The 15,825-nt window shown below is 45.1% G+C and overlaps 1 protein-coding gene across 5 annotated transcripts in view; it reads right to left on the reverse strand.

Annotated features, from left to right (window-relative positions):
• Positions 1-15,825, reverse strand: part of PIWIL4 (piwi like RNA-mediated gene silencing 4) — a 105,650-nt gene that overhangs the window by 27,151 nt on the left and 62,674 nt on the right. For all 5 annotated transcript variants that reach the window (XM_069969639.1, XM_069969641.1, XM_069969642.1 and 2 more), the window contains exons 11-13: positions 12,424-12,541; positions 8,646-8,757; positions 6,422-6,606 (exon numbers count right to left, since the gene is read on the reverse strand). In XM_069969639.1, the coding sequence (XP_069825740.1) occupies positions 6,422-6,606; positions 8,646-8,757; positions 12,424-12,541 (415 nt within the window). The remainder of the gene's footprint in view (positions 1-6,421; positions 6,607-8,645; positions 8,758-12,423; positions 12,542-15,825) is intronic.

Here is a 15,825-nt window from a genome sequence, read left to right on the forward strand (position 1 = left end):
GACTGAACACTGCACAGGTGCCATAACGATACAGCATTTGTGTCGTGTTCACACAGGTGATGAATAGGAGAAATTGTTCTAGGGGCATTCCTAATAATGAGGAGGGCGGGGAGGAGGGACGGAGAGGTGTCGCAATCCTAGGGCACAGACACTGTAGGTCACGCCAATTTGACTAAGGGCTGTAAGTTTATAAGTTGTTTTTTAGGACAATAACTGCATCACCTGCCGAACGGACCCCAGGACAGATCTTGGATTAAAAGCAGGTATCTGAAGGTACAAGCGGTTTGGGGGGGTCAGATTGTGGGTACAGAGTCATTTTCATGAAAGGAACATGATTCTTTTTTTCAGTCATTTATGGTCCAAAATATGCCTGTCTGTCAACCGTTTTTAGATGTTTTCATCCCGAAAAAAAACGACTTGCAAATTGCATAATCCTGTGTCCTGCACACAGTGTGCTCCTAGCTTCAGAGGGTTACCAGGACTAGAAGGCACCTACCTGCCATTACATCTGTTGGTAACATAAAGGATCCCATTAAAAAGTACAATTGGTTTTAAAGAAAAAAAACAAGCCTTGATGGAGCCCTTTTAAAAGCACCATGTAACCCGGCCTCAGTGATACTGTGTTATAGGATACTGAGTGAGCGGCCCCAGTGCTTATCACACGGCTCCTGGCTTGAAGGCATCTGCCAGTCATGAAGTCTATGGGCCATGCTGACAGGATCAGTAAGCATAGACAGGCACAGCGCCATCGCTGTATAAGAATGTCGGCAGCTACAAACAGCCAAAACTATACAGGGTGATATCACTGACCAAATACATTGCATCATGTACAGAATACCAGAGTCGCCTCATTTATGGTTTGGAAAATGTACATTGTAATACAAGTGAGGAAGGACACAACCAATGTAAGTGTGACATATTCACCTCCATCCAGTGCCAATTTTTTGATTTGCTAGTTGCACCCAGAAGACTCCATGAGTCCCAGAAAAGCCCCGCCTAGTTGACACTTTTAACCAATGAAATGAAGCGAGAGTAAAGGGGGGGGGGCAGTATCACTTTATCATCTAGGGACTGTAAAGCCCAAGGAACCAAGGGAAACTCACTGTCACATTCCTGAAACCAAGCCATGACTATACAAGACTTGTGGATGGTGCATTGTCCTGCTGACAGTCTCTTGCTGCCATGGAGGGATGAATTTGGTCAGGATACTTTAATTTGGTCAAATACTCTTCCTGTGTGTTATACCCAGGTGTGTCTACCTGCAGTGTATGTCATCCTGTGTCGGTGTGATGACCTCTCCCCCCTGGTACAAGGGCAGAGATTGCAGATCCCCCTGCAGGGTTCCTCACGAACTCATTTCTTTGGCCAACCGAGGTTTACTAAATCTGGCTGGGAAAAAGGGGGTGTAGCTTTATTTAACGTCCCGAGTGTCCCCCCTTAAAGTGTCACTGTAATTTTTTTTTTACAGAACTCAATAGTACAGGCGATTTTAAAGGGAACCTGTCCCCCCCCCCCCCCCGTGCCTGGGCAGAGCCCGGCCAACGCCCGCTAGAGACCCTTATACCCTTATCCCGCTCCTGGAGCTGCTCCCGTTGCTGAGTTATCACTGTCGGAAGCCCGGATGAGTCCGACACTCATAGAGAATGACAGCTCTATTCATTGTCCATGAGCGTCGGACTCATCTCTGATGCGCGCGCGCCGGGCTTCCGACGGTGACAGGGGGGGGGACCACAGGTTCCCTTCAAGAAACTTTGGAATTGAGTTTCTTAAGCTAATGTGCCATTATCTGCATTCAAAAAGACTTTCACCAGGTCCCCCCCTCTCTCTCATTCACTGCTCATTATCAGGAAATCTGGAGTCTTTTACATCAGTCGAGCCCTGTGTAACCTATGGAGAGGGGAGGGGGGAGGTGGGATTAGTCGCCAGCAGAAAACAAAGGATTACACAGAGGGAGCTGTGTGAAAGCCGGTATTCAGAGGTCAGAGAGGTCAGTGCTGACTTCAGAGGAGATAGCTTGGTGATGTAACTGTAAATTAACTCGTTGTTGTCCCCTCTCCATAAGAGAACCATAAGGACAGGGGGGAGAGCTTCAAACTGCTTTTTCATGATAAAAATGCATTTTTCAGAATAAACCCAATTACGACGTTTCTTAAAATCGCCTGGACTATTGATTTCTGCAAAAAAAATATTAAACAACAGTGACACTTTAACTTCCCCAAGTGTTCGCATCTGGATAACATTGCCAAACCCAAACAATTTCACAGATCCACTAAACACTACTTGTGAATAAATGTCCTTTTTTTTTTTTTTCTTAGGGATAGGCCACCAATACCACCCTGTGTAGCAAGACTCAATAGCCAGGCTCTACTTCTTACAAAATGATCACAAATTACTGGTACTGATAATCTCTCCTGGATGGATCGTCCTATGTTCTGTGTGGATGGGACCAAGGACCCCCCCCGTCTAATGCTAGCTATGATGGCAGTGACAAATCTCCCCCTGTATCTACATGTAGTATAAGTCTGACACTTAGCAGGTATACCAAGACTGTCACTACCAGAGCCTGGTCCCCTGTGCTTAACTTACCTACATTATTTGCTCACATTGTAAAACAAGCTAAAGACGTGCGGATACACGAAGGAGACAGCAAACAAAAGTAAACACGTAACCGAACAATGTGGCCGCGTCCTAGACAGGGTGTCCGCCTCACATCTCCGTATCGCTGAGCTTCCTCCTGCCGTCCCTATTATGCAGATTGCTGGAATATAGAGCATTTATTATTCGCTTACACTAAACTCTTATCTGCGGCGTCTCGGGCGCCCCGCTTGCCCCGTGTTCAGACACGGCCAACTTGAAAAGGAAGAAGAATGCAAACAGAACGCTCCCATTAATCCCTTATGTGTCACTTTATTTGTGCAGATGAAAAGGCTTCAGCCGAGGAGAGGAGCGTTCTTCCCAAATCAGAGCGGATTTAACTCCCGGGCCTTTGTCTGATGGCTCAGGATCCACGTCACGGCGTCTCTTTGTGAACGGAACAATGCGGGAGGATTGATACCGCCCGTACAGAGACGCCGCTAAAGAAGATGCCACAAAGCCTACAAAGTGTATATCCATACGGCAAAGGGAAAAGTAGGCTAAAGGTATCCAAACTATAAGAAGTTGGAGGTGTCACGGTCCAGTCACATCCTGAGCTGTATTCTGAATTCTGCTAAAGGCTAAACTCACCTTATCTTTTAAGGTAAAGACCACTGCAAATACACAGGGTGCATTGCCTGTCACTACTAGAGGGGGCATCATGAGAGTCCCTGTCCGAAGACAGAGCCTGGATCCTCCCCCCCCCCTACACAGGAGCGAGGAGCATGGCAGGAGTTTGTGGAGGAAGAGACACGCGAAAGTGATGTGAGCGATGTACAGGGGAGACAAGTATGATGGTGAGCAATGTACAGGGGAGACAAGTATGATGGTGAGCGATGTACAGGGGAGACACGTATGATGGTGAGCGATGCATTGGGGAGACACGTATAATGGTGAGCGATGTACAGGGGAGACACGTATGATGGTGAGCGATGTACAGGGGAGACACGTATGATGGTGAGCGATGTACAGTGGAGACACGTATGATGGTGAGCAATGTACAGGGGAGACACGTATGATGGTGAGCGATGTACAGGGGAGACACGTATGATGGTGAGCGATGTACAGGGGAGACACGTATGATGGTGAGCGATGTACAGGGGAGACACGTATGATGGTGAGCGATGTACAGGGGAGACAAGTATGATGGTGAGTGATGTACAGGGGAGACAAGTATGATGGTGAGCGATGCATCGGGGAGACACGTATGATGGTGAGTGATGTACTGGGGAGACAAGTATGATGGTGAGCGATGCACAGGGGAGACACGTATGATGGTGAGCGATGCACAGGGGAGACACGTATGATGGTGAGCGATGTACAGGGGCGACACGTATGATGTTGAGCGATGTACAGGGGAGACACGTATGATGGTGAGCGATGGATCGGCGAGACACATATAATGGTAAACGATGTACAGGGGAGACACGTATGATGGTGAGCGATGTACAGGGGAGACACGTATGATGGTGAGCGATGTACAGGGGAGACACGTATGATGGTGAGCGATGTACAGGGGAGACACGTATGATGTTGAGCGATGTACAGGGGAGACACGTATGATGGTGAGCGATGGATCGGCGAGACACGTATAATGGTAAACGATGTACAGGGGAGACAAGTATGATGGTGAGTGATGTACAGGGGAGACACGTATGATGGTGAGCGATGTACAGGGGAGACACGTATGATGGTGAGCGATGCATCAGGGAGACACGTATGATGGTGAGCGATGTACAGGGGAGACACGTATGATGGTGAGCGATGTACAGGGGAGACACGTATGATGGTGAGCGATGTACAGGGGAGACACGTATGATGGTGAGCGATGCACAGGGGAGACACGTATGATGGTGAGCGATGTACAGGGGAGACACGAATGATGGTGAGCGATGTACAGGGGAGACACGTATGATGGTGAGCGATGCATTGGGGAGACACGTGTAATGGTGAGCGATGTACAGGGGAGACAAGTATGATGGTGAGCGATGCACAGGGGAGACACGTATGATGGTGAGTGATGTACAGGGGAGACACATATGATGGTGAGCGATGTACAGGGGAGACACATATGATGGTGAGCGATGCATCAGGGAGACACGTATGATGGTGAGTGATGTACAGGGGAGACACGTATGATGGTGAGCGATGTACAGGGGAGACACGTATGATGGTGAGCGATGTACAGGGGAGACACGTATGATGGTGAGCGATGCATTGGGGAGACACGTGTAATGGTGAGCGATGTACAGGGGAGACAAGTATGATGGTGAGCGATGCACAGGGGAGACACGTATGATGGTGAGTGATGTACAGGGGAGACACGTATGATGGTGAGCGATGCATCGGGGAGACACGTATGATGGTGAGCGATGTACAGGGGAGACACGTATGATGGTGAGCGATGTACAGGGGAGACACGTATGATGGTGAGCGATGTACAGGGGAGACACGTATGATGGTGAGTGATGTACAGGGGAGACACGTATGATGGTGAGCGATGTACAGGGGAGACATGTATGATGGTAAGCGATGTACAGGGGAGACACGTATGATGGTGAGTGATGTACAGGGGAGACACGTATGATGGTGAGCGATGTACAGGGGAGACACGTATGATGGTGAGCGATGTACAGGGAAGACACGTATAATGGTGAGCGATGTACAGGGGAGACACGTGTGATGGTGAGCGATGTACAGGGGAGACACGAATGATGGTGAGCGATGTACAGGGGAGACACGTATGATGGTGAGCGATGTACAGGGGAGACACGTATGATGGTGAGCGATGTACAGGGGAGACACGTATGATGGTGAGCGATGTACAGGGGAGACACGTATGATGATGGGGAGCGATGTACAGGGGAGACACGTATGATGGTGAGCGATGTACAGGGGAGACACGTATGATGATGGGGAGCGATGTACAGGGGAGACACGTGTAAGTGGTGGTGCATCGGGGAGACACGTTTAGGAGGAGACATCCTGGTGGATGAGCTGGTTGTGTGGGCAGTACCAATGTGTTGATGGTTTAGACACCTGAAGCGCACATGACCCATTCCACAACGGTGCATTGACCTACGGAAAGCCATTTACACAGTATACAGCTACAGCGACTATCTCTACTGCGTCTGTCACGGACTGTGGTAACCGCTCACCTGCGCTTGGAATTTCATAGAGGTTCAAGTGTCACGATGGTCTGGACGAGTCGGTCTGTCTTACATATTCCTGACACCAGTGGACACTGGTGGGGATCCCTCTTCCTTTGAGCTGCGGTGATTTATGTATACTACAACACCATTCTATAGGGTTGTGCCTATTTCTAGGTGAGGTGAGGTAATCTGGTGTGTGTTCTCACCTTTGCTGATTGTATTGCACTAGGAAGCGCCCTCTTGTTTGTTTCTATAATTAATTGAATAGTGTTAAGTGGCACCATATGGGAATGGTACGTATATATATATATATATATATATATATATATATATATATATATGCTATAAACATTTTTTCCACTTCCAGCTCTGGAGTACACACAGGATGTAACACTGGATGGTAATATACACTATAAAACTCCATGTTACAAATACACATACAGGGGGAGATTTATCGAACATGGTGTAAAGTGAAACTGGCTCAGTTGCCCCTAGCAACCAATCAGATTCCACCTTTCATTTTCCGAAGGGTCTGTGAGGAATGAAAGGTGGAATCTGATTGGTTGCTAGGGGCAACTGAGCCAGTTTCACTTTACACCATGTTTGATAAATCTGTCCCACAGTCTGTATCTTACATTTTGGGGTATTCAATGGGGAAGCCCATCCCATCGCCCACTTTTATCAGACATTGGACCAGCTGCTCGGCGACATCTCCGCTGCGGTGACTGAAGAGCAGAATCCAGTTGGACAGAGGCTTAGCCTGGATCATTCTGCCGCCCCGTGTATCTCGGGACCAGTCGGCAGCAGATGCAGGTTGACACTGAAAGACAAATAATACATAAATATTAAAATAACTTGAAATTTTATTCATCCATAATTCCATTTTAGTCTATTTCTGAGAAAAGCTGGGTGACAAGTAATATTGCCGCTATGAGGATTCTTTACCATCTGTGATCTGAGTATCCACCAGGGATTTCCTCTGGGTTTTCATCACTTTTGTGAGTAATAATACATGCAGTGCTATTCCTGCCATCAATGATGGAGAGTCTGACACACCGTATTATCATTTACTGGCTCTATTGTGTTTGGATCCACCACACTGTACATGTGATCCGTCACAGCATCGTGACTTCTGCTGATCCAGCCTGCTCTAACATTTCAGGGGTGTTCATGGTGCTTGCAGAAAACCATTCACATGCTGCCCAGCAACCCCAGTCAGATGAATGATTGATGATGACTGATTGTACGTCTGGGTAACATACACTGTGTCACAGGTGTCAAACTCGCAGCCCTCCAGTTATTGCAAAACTACAATTCCTATCATGCCTGGACAGACAAAGCTTAACACCCTGCTTCCTGCGGCCGATAATCGCAGCTGTGGATAGAAAAAACGCTGATCGGGTCTTTAAAGCGAGCTTCAAAATCTATTGTTATCGGTTGTACATCTTCCTTTGTAAACAGGGGATGAGGTCAACAACGATAAAGGCAAACTGACTGCACTATGTAGGTAGGATATACAGTACATATAGGATATGTATATAGGGTATACTGTACATATAGGATATGTATATAGGATATACTGTACATATAAGATGTGTATATAGGATATACTGTACATATAGTATATATTTATAGGGAATACTGTACATATAGGATATGCATATAGGGTATACTGTACATATAGGATATATATATAGGGTATACTGTACATATAGGATATATATAGGGTATACTGTACATATAGGATATGTATATAGGGTATACTGTACATATAGGATATGTATATAGGATATACTGTACATATAAGATGTGTATATAGGATATACTGTACATATAGTATATATATATAGGGAATACTGTACATATAGGATATGCATATAGGGTATACTGTACATATAGGATATATATATAGGGTATACTGTACATATAGGATATATATAGGGTATACTGTACATATAGGATATGCATATAGGGTATACTGTACATATAGGATATATATAGGGTATACTGTACATATAGGATATGCATATAGGGTATCCTGTACATACAGGATATGTATATAGGATATGCTATACAAATAGAATATGTACTGTATATATGATATACTGTACATATAGGATATGTAGGATATGATGTACAAATAGAATATGTATATAGGATATACTGTACATATAGGATATACATATAGAATATACTGTACATATAGGATATGTATATATATGTGCTGTCAGTTTCCAGATCACACAGCAGTACATACTTACTATCCGCTCTGCTGTTGTGATCCAGGATTCTGTTCTCCCTCTTTCCCGTCCAGCTGCTGTATTTTCAAGCCACCACCTCCTCCAAAATGATTGACAGCCGGAGAGGTGGGGCCTGAAGACAAAGCAGCTGAATGGAAGAGTCGAAGAACAGGATGATCGATCACAGCAGCAGTGCACTAGGTAAGTATGTACTGCTGTGTGATCTGGAAACTGACAACACAGATATATGTATATCAGTGCTGTCAGTTTCCATGGCTGCACAAACAATACATACATCGATTATGCAGCCTGCCCACTCCATACTGTAAATATGTGATTGATGAGGTTGGAGTTGTCAACCTCAAAAACAAAGGTTTCCAAATGCCCCTTATGAGCAGAGTGGGTCTGCCTGCTTGACCGTTGCTCCATTTCCTACCAGTGTTCTAATAGAGATTTCCTTTAGTGTCTCCGCCAGTTCCATGGCAGTGAATGGAGCAGTGGACATGGAAGTGCACAGCTGCCTGCTCCCAACTTCCATTTCCTCCATTCTTGTGACCACTGGGTCTACCCCATCGCTTACTTAATGAATGACAGGCAATGTATATCACAATGTACTTACTATATTGTCCCTCAAGCAGATCCGTTCAGGCGGTATAACACGTCCGGTGATAGTCAGCTGATCCTCCAGTCGCAGCCCCCATTTAGCTAGTTCGGCGCTCGCCTCTCGGCTTCTGTGAAAAAAACAAAACAAAACAAAAAAACATTAAATCAGCACATTAATAATGTACATTGTTACTTCTGTCACCCGCCGGCCTTCCTTTCTGGCAAAACCAAAGTGTAGGAGGGTGGCGTGAAACAGGATCCTCTGGTATCATTAAATATATATACTGTTCCGGTGCCAACTTATAAGAGGCTTGCTAATGCACCCGGCATCCTTCTCATCCAGAGCTGCAAATAAATCAGCCGTATAAACAGATAAATGAATGAGGGGAATGTATCTGAGAAATCCCATCATCATCCGCTGTCACCTGAACTTATATTACCCATCAAATGAATTGCAAAGAAATGTTATCAGAAGGGATACATTAGTTTATTCCGGGTGATGAACGGCTGACAAGTACTGATAGGCTTCTCTGCCAAAGGGGTTTCACAATACTGACAGGGTATCCTCAGGACAGGCTATCCACACTGGGTAAGGGGGAAGGGATATGACTCTTGGTATCCCTGGTGTTCAGACAAGTGCTGCAGCCCCTTCAATAAGGGACGTGCAAGGTAATGCTGCCAAATAAGTGGAGTCCGCAGCTCCGTACCTTGTACATATCCTGCTAGAATTGCTACACACTAAACATCTCCTAATGTCTATATAATACATGTTAGCATTACAATATGTATTGCACTTGAGGAGCTGTCTGTGTTACTAGTGCTGCAGCCTCCCAGATATCTATATAATAGATGTTACAATTATAATGGGGGAGCTGTTTGTGTCACTAGTTCTGCAGCCTTCCCTGATGTCTATATAATACATGTTACTATTAGAATAGACATTACACATGGTGGAGCTGTCTGTGTCAGTAGTGCTGCAGCCTCCCTGATGCCTATATAATACATGTTACCATTAGAATAGACATTACACTGGGGGGAGCTGTCTGTGTCACTAGTGCTGCAGCCTCCCTGATGCCTATATAATACATGTTACCATTAGAATAGACATTACACTGGGGGGAGCTGTCTGTGTCACTTGCTGCAGCCTCCCCTGATGTCTATATAATACATGTTAGCATTACAATATGTATTACACCGGAGGAGCTGTCTGCATTACTTGTGCTGCAGCTTCCCTGAAATCTATATAAGGGTATATCCACACGAACGGTCTCGCAGCGAGATTCTCGCTGCGAGACCGGCAGGTCCTGGCAGTTCCCACAAACGATATACTCGCTGCGGTCTGAACGACCGCAGCGAGTATGTCATTCTGCCGCCCTTAACCCCTTCTGCTCCCGGCCGGCTCCCCTGCTGTAAGCATACATTACCTGTCCTCGCTGCACGGGTCCGGCGTCCTGCTCTTCCGCCCGGCCAATCAGTGTGTTGCCCAGCCGCAGCCACTGATTGGCCGGACGGGAGAGCAGGACGCCGTGCCCGTGCAGAAGGGGTTAAGGGCGGTAGAATTACATACTCGCTGCGGTCATTCAGACCGCAGCAAGTATATAGTTTGTGGGAACTTCCAGGACCTGCCGGTCTCACAGCGAGAATCTCGCTGCGAGACCGTTCGTGTGAATATACCCTAATACATGTTAGCATTATACTGGGGGAGCTGTCTGTGTCCCTAGTGCTGCAGCCTCTCCTGATGTCTATATATTAAATGTTACCATTAGAAAAGACATTACACTGGGGGAGCTGTCTGTGTCACTAGTGCTGCAGCCTCCCTGATGTCTATACTATACATGTTACCATTAGAATAGACATTACACTGGGGGGAGCTGTCTGTGTCCCTAGTGCTGCAGCCTCTCCTGATGTCTATATATTAAATGTTACCATTAGAAAAGACATTACACTGGGGGAGCTGTCTGTGTCACTAGTGCTGCAGCCTCCCTGATGTCTATACTATACATGTTACCATTAGAATAGACATTACACTGGGGGAAGCTGTCTGTGTCACTAGTGCTGCAGCCTCCCCTGATGTCTATATAATGCACATTACCATTAGAATAGACATTAGGGAAGCTGTGTCAATAGTGCTAACACTAGTAGAGTGAGCCGGGATAACTGTAAAACACTTCTTGCTCTTTTACACTGTGTCTGGAGCGTCTTCAAAGCTCCAGGCACAGACAGCTTCACCAAGTGTAATGTCAATCCTAATGGTTACATGTATTATATATACATCAGGGGAGGTTGTAGTGCTAGTGACACAGACAGCTTCACCCAGTGTAATGCCTATGCTAATGCTCACATGTATTATACAGACATCAGGGGAGGCTGCAGAACTAGTAACACAGACAGATCCCCTCAATATAATTGTCTATTCTAATGGTCACATGTATTATATAGACATCAGGGGAGGCTGCAGCACTAGTGACACAGACAGCTCCTCCCACTGTAAAGTCTATTCTAATAGTAACATGTATTATATATACATCAGGGAAGGCTGCACATCACCAACCCTGTCCTCAGGATCTTTATGGTATTACCATTTAACTCCATGTACTTAAAGGAGAAGTCCGGTGAAAATTTTTATTAAAGTATTGTATTGCCCCTCAAAAGTTATACAAATCCCCAATATACACTTATTACAGGAAATGCACATAAAGTGCTTTTTCCCTGCACTTACTGCTGGATCAAGGCTTCACTTCCTTGATAAAATGGTGATGTCACGACCCAACTCCCAGAGCTGTGCGGGCTGTGGCTGCTGAAGAGGATGATGGCAGAGGGATGCTCAGTGTCCCTCCAATGCCCTGTGTCCCTCAATGTCCGTCTGCCATCATCCTCTCCAGCAGCCACAGCCCACACAGCTCTGGGAGTCGGGTCGTGACATCACCGATTGATCCAGGAAGTGACATCACCATGTTATCCAGGAAGTTACATCACCATTTTATCAAAGGAAGTGAAGCCTTGATGCAGTAGTAGGTACAGGGAAAAAAAACACTTTATAAGAATTTCCCATAATAAGTGTATATTGGTGATTTGTATAACTCTTGGGGGGCAATACAATACTTAAATAAAAATTTTTGGCGGACTTCTCATTTAAATGGAATTGAAACGCAAAACACCCTGACTCTAAGTGAGCACAGGATTGGTTCTGTTTGTGGATGAAAGTGGCCATGTTTTTCTAAACCTGGATAATGCTTTTAAGGCTTTAATATGCAACCTGCACATATTTCTTTTAAAGGGGTATTCCAGCTCCTACAAAATACTGAAAAAGAAAAGAAAATTGAAAAATACTATACCTACCTGGCCCTGGTCACCCACTGGTCCCCTGCCGCTTCTGAGGCAGGACCATAGTCGCTATGAGATCAGCAGGTAACCAGTGCTAGGTAAGTATAAAATTTTTTTTTCTATTTTTGCAATACCCCTTTACCTCAATTCACTGTGCACAAACATTACTAAGCTTTCCGGATTTATTTAGATTCCCGTATAATGGAGGTTTCCCCGGTGCGATATCTGGGAAGGATCTCGCCATACTTACTGCTAGTGGTGAAGGGTTGGAGGAATCCTCAGTGTCAACACTCAATCAATGAGAAGTGATTTACTCGCAGCAATATCCCCCTCTCCCCTCTAACCCTCTTAGACGCAGTTAAGCGATACACACGGGTTACTAAGCCTCACTCAATAATTTATCCGAGGTCATTTTTTTTTACGTGATTCCTGTAATGGAAACAAGTCAGAAAGCAAGCTGAATGCATTACTCCTGGATGTTTTCTGCCAGGCTCTGCAGCCTCTTCTGCCGCCGCTCCGGGTTTAATTGTGTTTCCAGCGACAGGTCTTTCATCAGGCGGAAGTCCGTGAGTGCGCGGCTCGACAGTCCTGGTGATAATGCAGAAACGGCAAGAAATTGTCAACATAAAACAAGCTCTATAGGACATAGTCTGACATATATACGGCGTGTGAGAGAACAAAGAACAACAATACTGTAAGGAGGATATCACACATGGCGTTTAGAGAAACGCTCCATTTTTTGGTAAATGATCGGATGTTAGCTAGAAGCCAATAGGGAAATACATATGTCAGGCCTACAAATGTTGGTGTTTCCTGCCATAGACCTCCACAGAGCTCTATGCTGCCACCTCTGTCCATGTCAGGAACTGTCCAGAGCAGGAGAGGTTTTCTATGGGGATTTGCTGCTGCTCTGGACAGTTCCTGACATGGACAGAGGTGGCAGCAAAGAGCACTGTGCCAGACTAGAAACAAAACACCACTTCCTGCAGGACCTACAGCAGCAGATAAGTACTGGAAGACTGGAGATTTTTAAATGGAAGTAAATACAAATCTATATAACTTTCTGACACCAGGTGATTTGAAAGATTTTTTTTTTTTTTTTGTTAAAGCCCTTTAACAAAACATGTGACTTGCATTGATGTGGAATGTGACTTGTGCAATTGTTACATCACAGTCGTGCTATGTCGCAACTGAAATGCAACGTCATTCACTAACATTACGTGATATTTGTCTAATAGTGGCCTTAAAGGGGTAGTTCACCCAAATCTTTCTTCTTTCAAATCAACTGTTCCCAAAGATTTATAATTTACTTCTATTAAATAAAATCTTTTCCAGTACTTATCAACTGCTGTAGGTCCTGCAGGCAGTGGTGTATTCTTTCCTTTCTCACATAGTGCTCTCTGCTGCCACCTCTGTCCATGTCAGGAACTGTCCAGAGCAGCAGCAAATCCCCACAGAAAACCTCTCCTGCTCTGGACAGTTCCTGACATGGACAGAGGTGGAAGTCAATTACAAATCTATATAACTTTCTGACACCAGCTGATGTAAATGTAAAACATTTTTAGTGAACTACAACTTTAAAGAGGCTCATAGAGACATCCCATATCCATTAGCTCCGAGTATGACCTGTTTGACTGTAAGTCTCTGACGACCATCTCCTGCACCTAGTGATGTCGAGACCCTGACCGATCAAACCTTACAACATGTCTGTATGTGTCAATAGTCATAGTGACACCTTAAGTTTCAGTGTCATTCTATCTGGTACCCAAATAGTTAATAAGAAATCGTCTGCTTGTAGCACTTCTGGCAATTACTTAGATGTTGAGTGGGTGTCTGACAGCCTGGTGGCTGGTGTAATGTATGCTGTATGTATAGTATAGATAAATATTTGATGACACGCTCCTTTGGCGGAGGAGCGTGTTGGCCTCATCCCTGCATTAGAACAATGCCCCATTCACCAGAAGGGCTCCCTATGTCCTGAGCCAGGATCTGTGTGCCGGGGCGGGTCAGCCTGGTACACACACACTGGAGTGGGTATGTCTGCCCATGGCTTCTGCTGCCAAGAATTTCACTTCAGTTGTCCCTGGCTGAGATCTGCTTTCAGTGCGGTACAGGCAGGGCAGCCCTGAGGCTGGATAACCATCTCCATAAAGGGATCGGATAACAATCTCATGTCTATGGGACTCCCCGCAGTTCCCTGATCAGCCACTGGTGGCAGGAGAGGGGCAGATCCTATGTGGTCACTTATGGTCCTGCAGCTGCTGCAAAATTACAATTCCCATCATGCCCGGACAGCTGCAGCTTTAGCTTTCGAGGCATGATGGGAATAATACATACAGGAGGCAGCTCTGCTGTCAGGGATGTGTATGCTGACACGCTGGGTACAGTAAGGGCCCTATTCCACCGGACGATTATCGTTTGCATAATCGTTAACGATTAACGATCTCAAACGACCGCTATGGCGAAAGACCTGAAAACGTTCACTCATTTCCATTGAACGATAATCGTTACTTATGATCGTAATTGCGATCGTTTTTCTTCGCTATTGCATTCGTATCTATTGCGAACGACCGAACAATGTCTTATTAATTATTATTAATAATAGCAACGATAAGAATAGGTCCAGGTCTTATAAAGCGATCAACGATTTCTCGTTCGGTCGTTAATCGTTAACTGCATTTCAACTGAACGATTATCGTTTAGATACGAACGATTTAATGATAATCTGAACGATAATCATCCGGTGGAATAGGGCCCTAACAATGAGCAGCAGACAGCTCACGGCCATAGCTCAGGATCTGCAAGTAATGTCAGGTAGTTATATCCTCTTATGGAGGGAACGTGTGAAATGGAGTCCAAGAATGAAGAAAACAAAAGGAGTACTAAAAAGTAACAGTATAGTAATACAATGCTTAAGAAGTTAAAGGGAATGTGTCCCCTAAATTTTCTTTTACTGATTAGAGTCAGATACTATACAGAGTCACCATTTGTACATTGTTATGTGGGCTGCCATCTGGGCTGAGCTGTTTTTAACAGCACTTAGTGACATGCTTTACAGCAATTTTCATGGACATAGGCAACAAGACAGACTCTGTCCCTTTTAAATGAATGAAAAACATTACTGAGCGTGCTCTGTGACCTGTGAAAAGGTCATTCCACAGGAAGCTGCTATTGTCTCCTTTATCTACTGATGTCGCTGAAATGCTGTACAGATCACTTTACAACAGCCTCCTCTTATCACCACAGACAGAACAGGAAGTCTCAGCTTAGTTTTAGCCCCAGTGGTGAGAACCAGGTGTGAACACACCCTAAGGGCCCTATTCCACCGGACGATTATCGTAATGCATAATTGTTAACGATTAACGATCTCAAACGACCGCTATTGCGAAAGACCTGAAAACGTTCACTCATTTCCATGGAACGATAATCGTTACTTATGATCGTAATTGCGATCGTTTTTCTTCGCTATTTATTCGCTATTGCGTTATTGCGTATCTATTGCGAACGACTGAACGATGTCTTATTCAATGCGAACGATTTGCAAACGTTTTGCGAACGAGCAACGATAAAAAAAGGTCCAGGTCTTATAAAGCGATCAACGATTTCTCGTTCGGTCGTTAATCGTTAACTGCATTTCAACCGAACGATTATTGTTTAGATTCGAACGATTTAACGATAATCATCCGGTGGAATAGGGCCCTAAGGCAATGTTCACACATGGGTCAGTATTCACAGCCAAAATGAGGAACAAAAGGGCAAAATTATATTGGGAACATTTGCACAGTTGCTGTGTTTTAAACCCACTCCTGGTTTCGGTTGAAAAAAATATTTCAAGCGGAAACTGCATGCGTATTCCGATTGAAATTTCGCTA

This window comes from Dendropsophus ebraccatus, chromosome 5 (assembly GCF_027789765.1).
Source record: "Dendropsophus ebraccatus isolate aDenEbr1 chromosome 5, aDenEbr1.pat, whole genome shotgun sequence".
In the NCBI taxonomy this organism is placed as follows: Eukaryota; Metazoa; Chordata; class Amphibia; order Anura; family Hylidae; genus Dendropsophus; species Dendropsophus ebraccatus.